The sequence below is a fragment of the Taeniopygia guttata genome, chromosome 3 (assembly GCF_048771995.1).
Source record: "Taeniopygia guttata chromosome 3, bTaeGut7.mat, whole genome shotgun sequence".
NCBI classification, from domain to species: domain Eukaryota; kingdom Metazoa; phylum Chordata; class Aves; order Passeriformes; family Estrildidae; genus Taeniopygia; species Taeniopygia guttata.
Genome location: NC_133027.1, coordinates 106,410,895 through 106,427,907, shown reverse-complemented (window position 1 = coordinate 106,427,907; position 17,013 = coordinate 106,410,895). Strand labels below are relative to the sequence as shown.

General features: G+C 37.0%; 1 protein-coding gene across 6 annotated transcripts in view; it reads left to right on the top strand.

Annotated features, from left to right (window-relative positions):
* The window catches only part of EPRS1 (glutamyl-prolyl-tRNA synthetase 1), a 37,684-nt gene that overhangs the window by 326 nt on the left and 20,345 nt on the right, over positions 1 to 17,013 (top strand). For 3 of the 6 annotated variants that reach the window (XM_030269144.4, XM_030269142.4, XM_030269140.4), the window contains exons 2-13: positions 2,054 to 2,138; positions 6,562 to 6,661; positions 8,518 to 8,674; positions 9,747 to 9,886; positions 10,533 to 10,633; positions 11,891 to 12,017; positions 12,217 to 12,409; positions 12,790 to 12,961; positions 13,471 to 13,704; positions 14,720 to 14,804; positions 15,129 to 15,188; positions 15,480 to 15,500. In XM_030269144.4, the coding sequence (XP_030125004.4) occupies positions 2,054 to 2,138; positions 6,562 to 6,661; positions 8,518 to 8,674; positions 9,747 to 9,886; positions 10,533 to 10,633; positions 11,891 to 12,017; positions 12,217 to 12,409; positions 12,790 to 12,961; positions 13,471 to 13,704; positions 14,720 to 14,804; positions 15,129 to 15,188; positions 15,480 to 15,500 (1,475 nt within the window). The remainder of the gene's footprint in view (positions 1 to 2,053; positions 2,139 to 6,561; positions 6,662 to 8,517; positions 8,675 to 9,746; positions 9,887 to 10,532; positions 10,634 to 11,890; positions 12,018 to 12,216; positions 12,410 to 12,789; positions 12,962 to 13,470; positions 13,705 to 14,719; positions 14,805 to 15,128; positions 15,189 to 15,479; positions 15,501 to 17,013) is intronic. The other 3 variants (XM_030269145.4, XM_030269143.4, XM_030269141.4) reach the window with 1 other exon arrangement.

Here is a 17,013-nt window from a genome sequence, read left to right as displayed (position 1 = left end):
GTGCCCGTCCTTCCCATTCCTCCCGTTCTTCCCATTCCTCTCGTCCTTCCCATCCCTGCCGTCCTCCTTCCCATCCCCGCCGCCCTTCCCCGGGCCGTGTGCCCGCTGCGGGTCTCTCTGGTCAGCTACTCGGGTGCAGCCTCGGGTGACTTGGCACGTTGAGGCTGAATGTTCAGCACAGCCCGAGTTCACATCGCCTGTTCCTCAGCTCTGCCGCTGTGCTATCTTTCATTTTCAGCTCTAATCTGCTGCTAAAATTCCCCTCTGGGGAGCTGGCTCGAAGTTCTCAGTTGCTCACTGCTCTTCGATGTTATTTTTTGCCTTTAAAAATGCGAGAACCTCCTTCATTGCACTTCCACCCATCTGGAAACAATATTTTGTATGTTTTCCATAAAATTTCTCCATTTCGTTATAGCTGTTCAAAATAAATTTTCTTCCTATTCTTCATCATATTTTATTGATTTCTTTTTCTTGCTGTTATTCCCAAATGCATTTCAGAGTTGATTACAACTTGCATGATTACTGATTCAAGGTATAAAAACATATAAGTTTTAAATAAAATTTCTCCTGAGACTTGTTTATACTGATTTGCTAGAAAAGAAAACGATGCAATATGAACTACGATTAACGTCAGGTTTTAGGGGCTTTAGAAATTTACTTTCTTTGACAGCTGGTGTCTGGCACTGGAGGTTTATTTCAGGAGATTGCATGATTGTGTCAGAAATACTACATATTACAGATGAAAGATTTATATGAAGGAGACAAGCACACTCATGTTACTCATCCTTACTTCACACTCTTCATTGTGTTGCTGTGCAGTGGGAAGAGTGTAGTAGTTTTTAATGTCATCAGTGTTAATGACACAGCTCGGTGCACATAATACTTGTCATTTTGAAAGCATTTCCACGCATATTATTAAAATACTTACGTGTGTTACTAACATATTGCATAAGGGATGTCACCCTGAATTTCAGAGATGGTTAGCTGAGGGATGAGAAGAAGAACCTTGACTTACTCTTAATGCCACAAGAAGGGTTTTCAGCTGAGTAGAGGTGAGAGCTAGGGAATTCCTAGCTCCAGTGGTTTGTATTTAGGCCAGTGTATTAATAGCTTATAGTATCATCTGCCTGGGTAGCTGGGGCGTTGTTCTAGGGGAGGTGAAGTGCACAGCACGCTGTGGAGGCTGTAACAGGTTAGGTGCCTTTCCACACCTAGAGTACAGTCCTTGTTTTGCCTATGCAAAAGCTTGCTGCCTTTGTGCTTCTGAGCAAAGTTAAAGAACACAAGCTCCTCTGCTTGTGCTCAGCAGGCTGAGCCTGGAGCAGAGCCAGTGCAGAAATGCAGCCAAGTGAGCTTTGTTTGAGCTGCTGTGTTGTGCTGTAGAGCCTCAAGATCAGAGCAGGTTTGCATCAAGCCTCTTGGAGTATGGGCAGAGCTGTCTTCCACTCAATGGTGTAGCCTATAAACTTCAGTAATTCTTTTCTTTCTGGAGACCATTTTTTGCTGTCACTGATGGACTACTTTGAGAACCCAGTGTAAGCTTCCTGTGCTTTTACATGGATAAAGTTTCTTGGTTTTGAATGGCTAATCTTTTCATAAACTTTAAATCAGGTTAAAAACAGTCTCATCGTTGTTCAGAAAGTGCTAGTATATTCAGTGATTTATCTCCTTTGATGCATGTGTAAGGCTGGCATGGAGTACATTAGTAATACTGTTCAATAATTAAGAGCTTTTTGATTACATTCTCCTCATATACTGGGGGACTGGACTAATTTTTACCATACCCTTAGGAAGCAAAATGTATCACTTGCTGAGCTCACTGCAGATCCCTGTGTGCTGGACTTTATCAATTTGAAGCTGTAAGGATTGCCAAGAAGCAGCCTCCTGCATATGAGACTGAACACTGATTGTTTTTGTTTCCCTGGGCATTCTCACTTGGAGTCAGTTCAGTCACCTGGTCCTAGTGGATAGGAGATGTAAGTGACTGGTTGTAACTATGAAAGGTGTTTCTCCTGGAAGGAAGTTCAGTATCTTTTTCTCTTGTTATTTCAAGGAGCTCTGCTGACAGTGGAGCATGTGAAGAACGATGTTGAAATTTCAGTGCAAGAAGGCAAAGAAACCATCCTCTCTGTGTCCGAGTAAGTGACTTTGCATCTCTCCTTCTACCTTTGGGTCAGCAGTTTTAAAAATCACATGGCTGTAGCATTGACAGTAACCTTTTGAGGTAGGAGGAAAAGAAAAAAAAAAAGTTTTATTCATCACTGATGTCTCTAGCACAGGCAAAACATTTACAGTATATTCTGAACTAGATCTTTATGGAAAAAACTCTTTTTATTTACATGTACCTATGTATAATATTTATGCTGTACCAGTCACTTTACTGTGTAGGAATTTTTGTGGTGCCATGGATTACCAACAGCAAGGCTGTTTTATATTAGAGAGGTTTCATATATAAGATTTCTTGGATTTGTACATGTGTGGTGGACTGAAATTTGAATGTTTATATGGCATCATTTGACGCTCCCTCCTGTGTGTGTATAAGCAAAGGCATGATTTTATGTCAGGAAAGTGCTAATTAACTGTGTAGTGCTATCCTGTGTATCCATCTGCACAATGTAGAAGGAATATTGGAAATTTTTGTAATAATCTGACAAATTTATGTAGTCTGTCCTTCTCAAAATACTCTGCCGGTGGAATGGATAACTTCAAGTTTGGGACATGAAGATGGTTTCTACAATCTGAGTAAGATCAAATGCCTATCCGAAATGCAGGACTAACACTGTTAGTTTTGGGAAGCTGCATTGTCATCTTCAATTCCATGTGAGTTAAGACATCTGGATATATCAAGAGGAGAGATCAGGCTGTCTGACATATCAGTGGAAACTCTGGCATTTAGTATCTGCAGTAAGGAGCATATTTGTACACATGAGCATTGCAGTTGTAACTTGAAGTATGGTAACACCATGATGAATTTGGAATTACTGATTATAACTGTAGTTTTTGAACATTGATTGTTTTTTTGAAGATTGGGAGAATCTGTAGTTCACAGACTTGGTGACAAACTCTAACTTTGTGAGCTAATTCAGTAGAAGATGCTGTTAGAGCCACCAATGCATCTCAAACTGGAATACCTGCTTGTCTGTAGAATGGCTATGTATATTTAATTTTGTATTGCAGTTACAGACTTGCTCCTCATAAATTAACACCAACTGAGCATTTCTATGTCTTCTAACCTTAGGTAATAAGCTTGTCACTATGTACATATATTTACAGAAAATCAAAGCACAGGAAGATTCACAGCCTTCAGTCACGGTTATTTTACTGGTTGCAAATATTGTTTTCTGTTTAAAATGTTAGACCTGAACTCAGGGGTTCTTGCATAATCTGATATTGCATGTTGTCTTTTGCTGTGCCTGGTGACAGCACTGAATCTGTGGTTTTGAATGAAAGCAAGAGAAACATGACAGGTTGTATTGGGATTTAATTGGTACAGCTTTAATAATATTCAGTGTGTGTTTTGCACATGTGGGATACAGCTTACATAACAGAAAGTTAATTGGATATTTTTTAATTGCCAGAGAAAGTTTTCCCCTTAAATAGCCTTAGTCAGGGTTAGATTTTATTTTTCTTTGACTGTTTGGGCAGTGGTTGGATATATATATTAAAATATATACATATATATGTATGTCTATATGTATTTATACATATATGTGCTCCTGTGACATGTAGAATGTTTTTAATGTATATAGTTTGCTTTGAAATAATATTTATTTCATTAAATAATTTAGCGTTGCTGTGCCTTCTTCCTAGTGCATTGCAAAGCCACTCATTTTGGCTGTAATGGAACTTGTCAGAAATGTAAAGCAAACACTCTTTTTCTGCACTTTGGCCCCGGGTAGTTAATATCTAGAATCATGGGCCCATCAGATGGAAATTTTTGTGTGTTAGTGTCCTCTTATCCCTGGCATTGGCTTAGGTTCAAGAAATTATTCCAGACCTCAGTATTGCATTTATTTTCCCTTACTTGGTTGTACAATAATTTTAAAAATTGATACTATACCTTAAAGTCTGTTAAAAGTATATCTGCAATGTGAGAGGCGTCAGCTGAACTCGTATCTCCACTAATGCTTTTGCTAAATGGATTTCATGGCATCAGTTCTGCTGAAGCATCGTGTTTTGGCATGATGTGAAAATCACTTGGGATGTTTCAGATTTTGATTTTTTTTTTTTTTTGGAGAATCCATTAGTTTTAATGACTTCACTTGAACAAGAAAGAACATTTTATTTGTGATTCTTCTAGGTTTGATTTTGAAGCTCAGTTAAAATCTGGTGACAAAATTTTCAGCTAACTAGCTGAAACTTAGCTGTCAGCCAGCTATCTAAAAGGTTTATTGCTCATTTGAGATGATGAATTTTATTATAAAGGTTATTTTTGAAGACTTAACTTCAAAACTTTGTGGAGTATTAGCTCCTAAGCAAACTACTCTGCTGAGTACTGATGGCTTTTTGGAGAGTTTTGGTATATCTGTGTCTTGTCAAAACAAGCTGCAGTACAGCTTTTGTGTGGTGAGCACATGCACATTTCAGAGTAGTTATTCCTTCTAGGCAGATCAAGCAAAAGCTTTTACAAATCAGTTCAACATTGATTTATTATGGTTGGAAATAATTTGTGTTTTGGGGTTTTTTGTGTTATGTGTTAGCTTTTATTTTTTGGTCCCTTTTTCCCATCTTGTCTCAAACATTTGCCCTGGTGTTTAATTATGTGGCATTTCATGTCACTCTCAATAGCCACTCTCTGCCTGTAACCTTGCATTGTCCCTATTCATTCTCCCTTGCTTAGCCCTGGAGTTACCAAGCACTGGCTGCAAAGAGCCTTTTATAACTTTTCCATAGAGGTCAATTAGTAATGTTTGGGTGGGAGTATTTTGTTTCTGTGAAGAAAATAACAACTATTAAAGCATAAGTAAGATTTTACTCAGAATAACATTTTCCCATTTCATACATGTATTTAGTTTTGCTTGAGTAATCAAGGGGTATTTGTTTTGGTATGAACTAGTGAAAACAATAAAAGTGCATTTCACAGATTTTCAAGTGAAAATGTGTTAGAAATGTTTTATTTTTGTCAGTTTAAAAAAGTTTTCTTAAAATCTGATAGTGGGAAATTAGAATAGGACACACTTTCAGTTACACAGTAGGGTGAAATTTGAAGACCCTACTGTGACTTTTTTTTTAGTTATATTTTATGGATCTTCTGTATATATACTGGATCCTAGATGATTGGAAAGCAAGCAGAATTAAAAACAAGCAAACCAAAAAAACCCTCCCAATGAACTATATTCCTTAGGTTTTACTGCAATTAACCTAATGAGACTGGCTGGTCCATTTTTACTAAAAATGGGACACATTCTAATTGTTAATATATCAAGTGCACTCTGTATAATTTTCAGAACTTTTATTGATTTTTGCAAGGCTTTAGGGCTATCAGAATTCTTTTAATTTTATGAAGGATACAGTAGGTAAAAAAGGAAATAGAAAACAATGACAGAACGGAAGTGGAACTTTGGTTGGACAAGTTGGAGTATAGCATTCAGTCCATTAAATTGAGTAAGTGTTCAAAAGAACACTTACAGGGACTTCTTTTGTTGATACCAATGCTTGATTTAGAAGCAATTGGAGCTTTGTTTTTGCAATCTGCATCTGCATGGGACTGTCAAGTAGAGATGAGTATTATCCAGAGACTGATGCTTCTGATGCATCTTTCTTCCAAAGCTCTTTAATCAATATTAATTTATCTTACATGAATTGGAAGCTAGATTTCTGACAGTGTGCAGCTTTTTTTGATGCTGTACATAATGTAGAAAAGGGACATGAAAACAAAGAAGTACTACCTTTGGAGAGCCTTTCTTCTTCAGGTCTGTTGAGGACTTTCATAAGGGAATGGGACAACAAATTCAAATTAGTCTGTTATCTGGAGAAGACTGAGTAAAGAAACAAATACAGGCAGACAGGTTTGTTCACCAGGGGATGGTTTCTGTGAAGTGTGAATTGAGTAAAGTGAGTAACAAATGAACAGGAATTTTTTTTTCCCTGATGCTAGCCCTTAAAACCATGATGACGACCTCTGAATTCTTCTGTTGATTCACTAGGAATCCTCTTCAAAGTGATCCTTCTTTTATGGAAAGAAGATAAAGAATGATTAGCTCCTTATGATATGGAAAATCTGTAGCTCAGGTTATACTTAGGAATTCTGTTAGCTATGGATAAAGTTTTAGTATTTGTAAGAATAATCAGAATCTTATTCTTATTTTAGCTTAAACAAAATTCTTTCATGCTTAGAAGCTTATTATTCCATCTTGTGATAGAAAAGCAAGGACTTATTTATTCTTGTGCTAGATATATTTTATTTTTGTTTTTCTACTCTGGTGATCTGGAACCTGTTGGCTCGCCTGTAAGTTATTTTGTGTTTGCTTTGCACATGTTTCAATTATGTGTGTGCAATTAAAGTTGAACTGTCTGGAGGTGGTAATTTACCTTTGCCTTGCCCCTCTCTTTTTTTTTTAGGCAAGTTTCATTTACTGATGTGAATTCAATAGCTCGGTACCTGGCTCGAGTTGCTGCCTCCGCTGGGTTATATGGCTCGAATCTGTTGGAACACACTGAGGTGAGAAGGAATCACAGAATCATAATATGGTTTGGGTTGGAAGGGACCTTAAAGACCATCTATTTCCAACCCCAAAGACCATCTCTTTCCCATGAGTCAGGATACTTTCCACTAGACCAGGTTGCTCAAAGCCCTGTCCACCTTGGCCTTGAATTCTCTTGTGGGTTTTTTTGTTTTTGTTTTTTTTTTTTCTTTTTTTTCTTCTCTTTTGGCCTGTTCTAAGTTTGGGGGGATGTTTTGTGGTTGGGGCTTGTTTTTTTTTTTTTTTTTGACCTTGTGTCTATTGTTTTGCATTTTACTGTTAGACTGAGGTTCCAGCTATGTGGGATGCTGAGGGGTTTGTTTTGCTAAGCTTCCTTCTTCATATAAAGAAATATAAAGACTAAGAAATCTGTATAAAATATAAAGACTAAGAAATCTGAGCTTTGGAAGGGTTGCCCTTGCCCACTCCTGCAACAGCAATTCCTAAGCAGACAGCTTACTAATATAAAAAAATTCAGGTTGGAAGGTAAATCATGGGATTTTCCCTCCTCACTTTGCTCAGCTCTGTTGCCATCAGTTGCTATCTTGTAACACTTCAGTGTAACACCAAGGAACACTGTGTAGCATTGAAATCCTGAAGTAGTTTTTGCTGTGTATGATGGACAAAATCCTGACCCTGGTCTCTTCCTGGGTCTAGCTCGGAATAATCAATCATATGCTGCATTTTAAACTGATAACTGAAACTAGCAGACAAATTGGAATTTATTTCCTCTGAAATTTGGGGAGGGTCTGAAGGACTTGATTCAGGTGTTTTCTTCTTGAAGCCAGAGGTAATCACTTTTCAATCACTCTTCAGCCCTCATAGCTGGTCTCAAGGGAAGTGTTGTCTTAATACATCGGCTGTGATGCATTAAAAAGTTGTAAGTTATCTTGTGGCTATTTAAAATTTCTATCCAAATCCCTTGTTTTTAAGTTAAGCCCAGACCTCAGCAAGCACACTTTCAGAGCTGGTATTTCTGATACAATACTTCTTTTCATTTCTGCCTCTTTCCAAAATAATACTGTACTTGGAGAAGTACAGGGACAGCTGCATTTGTGGTGCACATATTTTGGCGTGTAGTTGCAAATGACTGAACTGAATTCTGTGGTGGTTGTAATTACATCTGTGCCTGCCACGTTGTCTTGAATGTTGGAAGGATTCCCATTGCAGCTTGAAGAATGCTTACACATGAAATAGGACCAGAGGAATAGAAGAGACACTTAGTCTCTTGCAGGATTGAGGGATTTGTTTTGTAGACAGGGCTACAGTATTAACCAGCCTAATTCTTAATTTTTTTTTTTGGTGCTTATGTGCAAAGATAGATGGAAAAGACTTTTGCAGGAATGGAGAGTAGGACTTGTGAAGGTCAGGGGTTTGATTTCTTCAAATCTAAAAGAAGATGAGGAAGACAAAATAGGGACTGAGGGGAAAATGGTTTACTAACCAGCAGCAGCGCCAGAAAGAGGAAATAGATCACAAATATGATATGTAAATAGCTAAAGGGCAGTGATGACTTTTATATACTTCTGTGATGAGTACCTAAGAACTGCTTATTATTTTACCGATGGGAATAACTTCAGTGAAGTTGATGTTTTCAAACTGCTGAAGGAAGAAATTAAATTTCATCATTTAGTATCATTCTGGGTGAATTTTTCAATATAATTTATTTTATATATTCTTTCAACATATGTTATGATCTGATATATTTAATTCTAATGTTCCTGTTAATATTTTCTATTCAGTTGTTACATCGATTGTATATTATTCAGTTATTTAACAAGCTTAATTCTCATTCCTGTAGTAACTTTAACTATCTTTTGTCCCTTCAAACAAGATTGACCACTGGCTGGAGTTCAGTGCTACAAAGTTATCCACTTCCAGCCAGTTCCCTTCAGCCATCCAAGAACTCAACCACTGTCTGTCTTTACGGACCTACTTGGTGGGAAACTCTCTGAGTCTTGCAGATTTGTGTGTCTGGGCTGTACTAAAAGGTATTGGTTTATATTCTCTGTTTCACTGCCTTGCAATATCAATATATTGATACTCAATCAATATACAACAGGAATCCCCAATTTTTCTTTTTTGTGGATGCTAGTAGTGACTCCTGCCTGTATCACAGACTGTCATGCACACTGCTGTGAACTGTGCATTACTAGTGATGGCAATAGTATAGCTTAGGAGATCCTGGATTTCTCTTTTTTTAATTCTTACTACATTTGGAAATTTATGAGTTGTAATCCTTAGGTGGAATTTTTTCTAACTTCTTTTGTATTAATAATTGTGAGAACATCTTTTATTACCTGTTGCCTCAATATGAAAATGTGTGACATAAATTATATGCATAGACCTTTTTGTGACATTATCTTAGCAGAGGAAATTTCTTTGGTGTTTACACTGAATTATTAAAAGAGCTAGATGTTACTCTGCAAAATACCCTTTAGAGGTTAAAGAAGCTTTGATGATCTGTTTTTATGGACTTGGTTTTTATTTTCTCTTAGCTCTATATCTAAAGGTGATAGGTGACAATCTACCATTCACTATAACCCAATGCCACTTGAAAGTAAAGGGCATAATTAAGATTAAAAGCTAGTAGCTTTTGGTATTTTTTCAAAGTTGCTGCTCTTAAGAGCAATCTCAAGGGAGTATCCTTTTTTTTTTTCTCCTTTTCCCCATCAGAATCCTTCCAGTGAAGTTGTGTTACTTGGAAATTAGATTGAGGGAATACAGCCCCTAAGAAATAAAGGGGGGTATTGGCACATGTTTCACTTATGATAAAGCATAGAAAATATCAAATGTAAACACAATCAAAGGGTATCCTATATTTCTGTCTTGAAATAAAACTGCTATAATTTTGAGGTGGATGAATCCAAGAAGGAATGCAGTATGTTCTGGGTTTGAAGAGAATTTATTTGATTTGCTTGTGTCCCCATGACTAAATCTCTTCATCGGAGAGACTGAGTAGATTTTAAAAATAATCTTTTCTTAGTCTCAAAAAGCTGCTGTTGATAAAAATAATTTTATTTTTATAATTTAATAGTTTGAAAACTTCTTTGTTTTCAACAGGTAATAGTACGTGGCAAGAGCAGATAGAACAAAACAAAGCTCCTGTGCATGCAAAGCGATGGTACAGCTTCCTTGAGGCACAACGTGCTTTCCAGTCAGTAGGAGCCAAGTGGGCTGCTGGTACACCAAAGGTTAAAATGGTAAGGTTTACTCTGATCCTCTGGAGAGAGTAGCTTTATTTCTGTGAATACACTGCAAGATGTTCTTTCTCTTTTAAGTTATTGAATTAAAAACTGAAAGTAAGCAGTGGTACAATGAACTAAACTTTTGTAAACTCTTGTTTACAGCTGAAGCTGTCGATTTCAAATTTAGAAAGGCATGAGTTGTCTAGTCCAGTGCTTAATTGGAATAATTGAAATATGGCATCTCTTCTTTTAATCAGCACTGCTCTTTAGATATATTGTTTGCTTTTTCTAAAGACAGTTTGGGATCCTGATAGACTTGCAAAGATTGCTGTCTTCAGTTGACTGAATTTGTTAATCATATTCAGGTTAAGAACGCTAAGATACAAAACCTTAAATTGAAATTGTTTCCTTCTATGGAATATATTAGACAACCTGGTGTGACTTTTCAGTCGTGAGCAAGATTTGAAGACAAAATAACTTGAAACTCTAGAATTAGTCTTCTTCTGGAGTGCCTTGAGTAATGTGAAAGTTGTGAAGAGATGATGCGGTCCAATACGGCAGCTTGTAGGTTTGAAAGGAGACTTGGATACAACAGTTATTTTCTAGACTTTTATAGCCGAATTTACAGCTAATACAATCTGTAATTATGTCTCTTTTCAAGGCAACAGAAAAAGAAAAGAAAGCAGATGTTGGGAAGTTTGTTGAACTTCCTGGTGCAGAGATGGGAAAGGTCATTGTGAGGTTTCCTCCTGAAGCAAGTGGGTAAGAAAGATAAATACTTTGAGAAAGTTCTATTTTGTCTTAAAAAAAAAAAAGAAAAGTGCTTTAGTAAGGATGTTAATCAGCTTATCAGACAAGGCTGTTAAACCAAATGAATATTTAAAGCTTTGTCTCCACTAGAGCTGTTTGCTCACTTCTCTGTACTTCATTACACTGTTGTCTCAACTTGGTATAGGGAGTTTAGTTGTGAGGTGATGTTGTGCTGCTCAGCAGTGGGATGAGGGCAAGCAGGAGGATGGCATTTGTATGGATAATGGATGTGTGTGCCCTGCCAGGAGCTGTGGTGTGGACATGCATTCCTTACAAATTGGGTCAAGAGACTTGGTGCTTCCCAAGGAAGCTTCGATTTGAGAAAGGAAAGGAAAGATGTGTGGGATAGCCTTCCTTGGGGAAGCTTTACACCAGATGTGTAATGGAGGGCCAGGGGTCCAGACTGTGTGGAATACCAAAGCACAAACTCCTTAAAAACCACACAGAGGAGATGATGAGCCAATGTAATAAACTCAATTTTCGGCCGGCTTTTCATTTTCTGTTTCTTTTTAGAGTTGCCTGATAGCCTATGAAATTTCCACGATTGAATTTATTCATTAAACTTGCTGTTCAGCATCACATGACTTGTGTAGTTGTGTTTCTTACTTTATTACTTCAATATAAACTGTTACTCAAATATTGTAAATTATGTATATGTATGTTTATAACATATATTCTTCTCAACTTACTTTAGTAGTTTTTAGTGGCTTAATCCTGGTGTTTTAAAACACTCCTTCAGGGACATGTTACTCTTGCATTTGCAAGAGATTTTAATTTTGTGGATTTGGGGATTTATATTTAGTTTAAAATGTCAGTAGCTTTATAACTTGTATTAAAAAGTACACAGCAATCAGAAAATTCCACTCTTGTGAATGTGGTAGGTTCAGATTATCTTTTAGCTGCTACTGGGTATCATCAGCAGTTGGTTTAAGTTAGTCTGTAAAAATGGAGATAATTGCAGTCCAATCTTTATATCCATAGCAATACTCTAATTTACTGATTTAGTTATTTTTAACAGTTAACTACTAAATTTGTGGCAGAAGAAACATAATCTGTTTTCATAAACATGTAGTATTTTAGCAAATATCCTAGGTTTGCTGTTTGTTATACTTAGATATTGCTTTCCATTCTTTCTCCTACCCTCACAAATAAAGAAGTCTAGCTGAAGTAGTTCTGGTGTATATATTTATTTTTTAATTTCCTTTTTAGATATCTGCATATTGGTCATGCCAAAGCTGCCCTGCTAAATCAGCACTACCAAGTTAACTTTAAAGGAAAACTTATTATGAGATTTGATGACACAAATCCAGAAAAAGAGAAAGAAGACTTTGAAAAGGTATGGTAAGATGTCAGAGTGATTATAGGCTGTGAAAGAATGATAAGTGCATGCCTCTCTTTTCTTTCATGCTTATTCTTATGGCTTATCCTTCCTGGACAATGGAGCGTTAAAAACACCACATCTTACATGAAGAGGATAAAGATGTAAGAAAACTACCTTTCCTGAATATTACAGTGTACATTTTCACACTTGGCAGGTTATTCTTGAAGACGTTGCCATGCTGCACATCAAACCAGATCAATTCACATATACCTCAGATCACTTTGAAACAATAATGAAATATGCTGAGAAGCTTATTCACGAAGGGAAGGCGTATGTGGATGATACTCCTGCAGAACAAATGAAAGCAGAGCGTGAGCAAAGAGTGGAATCTAAACACAGAAATAACTGTAAGATATTTTAAGCTTTGGTCTTGCTTTTTTACCTTTTTGATTTGGTATCAAAGCTTGATTTTTGTTAATGAATATGAGTGAGATTACTAAATTGCATATCTTCAAGGTCCTTATAGGGACTTGAAAGTGTTTAGTGCTTTGTTCTGCAAGGCTGGATGGATTAAGTATACATTTAGACCAGGGCAGTAAACTTGAGTATGTATAAATTCATCACCATTCATTACCGCTTAAAAAAATTAAAAATGTAAAATGTGTGAAAATGAATTCCAGTGTCCGAAGAGGGGGGTGACATTGATTTTTGTTATGGCAGTAATGAAACTTGATTCTGTATTAGCTTCATAAAACCTTAGAAAATGGTTTATTTTTGTTGTTCTTAGGTGTTAATAAGAATCTACAAATGTGGGAAGAAATGAAAAAGGGAACAGAATATGGACAAACTTGTTGTCTACGAGCAAAAATAGATATGAGTAGTAATAATGGATGCATGAGGGATCCAACTCTTTATCGTTGTAAAAACCAACCTCACCCTCGGACAGGAAGTACCTACAAGTATGTCCACTTTCTCCTTATGTGGCCTGTAGCTTTTGCTCTTCTCAGGGCACTTACAATTCCTTAATAAATTTCTTTTAATACTTGGAACCTGCTAGCATTTTTCAACCAGAATATGTGATGAGTTTCTTGACTTTCTGACACTTGTGCAAATTACTTTTAAAACCTATGAGATGGCCATCATGGTCAACAGTGAATATTATTCAGTTTTGGTTCTTATATATGTCTGAAAGAAACATTAGCTGTGTAGGGTTGTTTAGGCTTGAATATTAAGGCTGTGATCAGTTCATTTCTTGAAGGCTTTTTTCATCTTAAAAATGTATTGCCCTCTGGATCTTTCTGTGGACAATTTGTTGTATATGTGTTATTTTAGTCTTGATCTGAAAGTTTTCAGGATCATAGCTTATAAATATTTATAATACATGGATATATACTGCACTCAGTTTAAATGTTTAGGTGGGAGGAAAGTGTTTTGTTCTGCCCTGCTAATTAAAGATCTTTTTTGTCAGGGTTTATCCCACATACGACTTTGCCTGCCCCATTGTTGATAGTATTGAAGGCGTCACACATGCACTGAGAACAACTGAATACCATGACAGAGATGAGCAGTTCTACTGGATTATTGAGGCTCTGGGCATAAGGAAACCATATATATGGGAGTATAGCAGGCTAAACCTCAACAACACCGTGCTCTCCAAGAGAAAGCTCACGTGGTTTGTCAACGAAGGCCTTGTGGATGGATGGTATGTTCCATAGCTGTAGGTCAGCGCTGTTCCTTAAGATTCGTGACTGGCACATTCATTTTTGCTTTGGGATAATTTGAATGAATATTTAAACAATATTAAAGAATATGGATTAATTACACTGGCTTCTGTTTGTAAAGTGTGTCTGTTTCCTACTCTGCAGTAGCTGTGTAGATACATATTCATGTCCTGTAATAAACATGAGGCAGCTTATTTTTGTACTCTGGCTCTTGCTGTGGGTGGCATTTATATGTTTTCCTCTCTTGAGTCATTGGTTGTTGTCATTGGAGTCATTCCTAAACAATGCCAGAAGAGGGCCTGGATTGAAGTGTTTCTGGTCCTGTCCATCTAGTCAAATCAATTCCACTTCTCTCCCACCTGCCCTCACCCTCCTTCTTTCTGATAATTTTTTCGGATTAATTTGATTTCTGCAGACAGTGTTTGGTGGACTCGTTGTCTAGTTGTCAGTTGAGTTGGAAACTTTGATTCCTAGTTTATGCATGGAGACACTTGGCTAGAGCCAAATTTATCCTTTCCTACCCCTGCCTATTTTTTCTCCCTAGAGGTGTAGCTGGTCTTATGATAATCTTTACCTTTCTTTCCCCAAGCCTCCCTGTTAGGTCCTCAGCAAGGTTTGATTCATGTTCCCACCAAATTCAAATGTTACATTGCAGAGCAGGCCTTTTTATTTTTTTCATAAGAGAAAAAAAAACATAGAATTCTATCACTTATATCAAGAGGTAGCATTGTCTCTTCTTTCCAGTAACATTTTCTGGGTGTCCTTGGAAGGGAAGTAATGGATAGGGACACTACTTTTGCCTTGCTAACCTTTACCATACGTTTTGTATGGATAAGAGCTCAGTCTTCTCAGTTAGGTGTTCTCACATAGCTGTGACTTCACTAAGTAAAATAGGGGCTGTGCCTTTCGTGTGTGGCAGTATTAGTAAAGTTCTTGATAAGTGCAGAATTTAGAAAATTTATTGTATGGCACTAATGAAATACCTTTTTCCACTAGGGATGACCCAAGATTTCCCACTGTGCGTGGTGTCCTGAGAAGAGGCATGACTGTTGAAGGGCTAAAACAGTTTATTGCTGCTCAGGTGGGTGTTTTCTTCTGATTCTTTGAATCTCCCTCGATAAGTTTCATAAATATTTGTGAAGCTTCACTTAATGTACTTGTCAGTGGTAGGTTTCTGCTTTTGAAGCTTTGGTACTTTCACGTGTATTGCTTCAACAATGGTAGCACCTGTGAGTAGGTGTTGGCAAAATGGACTTGCAAGGGGTTTATTTTGCTAGCTCAAAAACTGTTTTTGATGAAAACAAACCACAGAGAGTTTTCAGTTTGAAGAACTTTGTTTTAAATTAGTCTAAGAGCTAGAATATTTATATTAATGTGGTGTTGGTTCGGGTTTTTTTTTATCCAGGGCTCCTCTCGATCTGTTGTGAATATGGAGTGGGATAAAATCTGGTCCTTTAACAAAAAGGTATGTGCTTACTCGGATTTGATGCTACTCCTGATATCCTCTTTCTAGGATATGTAGAGAATCCAGCGTTCATTGGAGTGCTTATCACAACAATTAGCAGTTTGCAGTATGCTGCATCATTTGGCACACTCTCAGGAAAATGGAATGTCCCCCCCTCTAACCTGAAGAAGCACTAATCCTATTGATTCTCCTATACCAGTACTTACTTGCCTTCCTTAGTAGTACGGGAAAAGATAAGGTATTTGCTGTAAACCTGATCTGAAAACTGCATTTCATTTTTCTGCTTTCAAGCTGCGAGCTATCTGTAAGAAGGTATTACTTAATGCTTTTTACCTTAGCATATAGCTTACAGTGCTGTAAGCATACATAGCATAAGCTATCATTTTGCAGCTTCATAGCACAGTCACACTTGCTTGTATAACAGGAGCTCTACAAACCCACTGAAAATGCATTATTCCTAGTTTTCAAAGGCTGCCCACCTCTGGTTTGGCTGATTTATCAACATAAACACAAATTTTCCCCAATTTGGTTCACGTTGGCTGCGTTTCCTTTCTGTGGCAAAAGGACGAACGCACTGCGTGCTCTGCCTGGGGAGATCAAGCCAGCACTGCTGGAGTTTCTGACTGAATGGCAAATCAGGAATATTGCATCTTGACATGATGAGTTGCTTTTTGGCAGCAGATGCTTGGACACTATAATAAGGCGATTTGTTTTCATGAGGATTGCATATTTTGTGTGATTGTGGAAACACCTGTTATTTTGCATTGGGATTCCTGCTTGGTTTTGCTTAGACAGTACCCAGATCTGTTCATTTAAATAGTTTTTGCTTGTCTGGCATGTGTCTTGTATTTCTTCATGTATTTTGCATTTGATTTGCTACATACACATAGGTTTATGAATTGGTTCTTTCTGTTGCTGCATAAATATATTTATGACTAACAACTGGTTTGAGGGGAAGAATCCGCAAAGGACTGTCAAGGCTCATTTTTTTAAAATTGACTTTTAAACTGAGTTTCTTAGACCTCTGACTCAGCTCCTTGTACAGCACCATATTTATTAGCCAGTTTTATTTACATGTGGCTGTGCAGATTGAAAGCTGTCTGCAGTATGAGAAAAACCAGTTGGCTGCTTACAGCTAGTTCTGAACTCAAAGACTGTCAGTGTGACAACTCATATTTTTTACCTGAACCTGTAAATTTTAGCACCTGACAAGGGATTGCGAGTTTTAATGAATAAAATAAAGAGCCTGGTAATAACACTATAAAATCTGGTCATTTGATTATCAAAATTATTATATGAAATCATTTAATAGCCCTACATTTTGAGATACGTACAACCAGTCCTTTTTCAAAGTGTATGTCTGACATTTAGGTGTCTGATTTCAGTGACTACTAACTTAAGAAAGTGTGTCTTCTTAAAAATATATAATCATCTCACTTTATTATATAATGTAAAGTAATTAGTAGCTACATACTTTTCTCCAAAATGTAGAAAAATATATAGCTGTGTAGCTTTTACTTGAGCAGGAATAAACCAAAGAGAGCAAAAATCACTTTAGATTAATAAAAGCAGGTGTTTTCTTTTGTGTTAGTTTCCAGTTAACCTGGTAGATCTCTGATACTCCTTTCGGCCTTAGATGACTGCTTTACTTGAATTGTGTGCTTAAGTGCCTCTGCACAGTTTCACAAACCAGTATTTCAGGTATAAAAGATGCTGTGAAAAACTACAGAAGCTAAGTTTGATAATGGGCAATAAAATACAGGAAGACATCCTAGTGGTACCTTTTTCTTGCCAAACTCATGTTGTAGAAATCCTAATGAAGTCA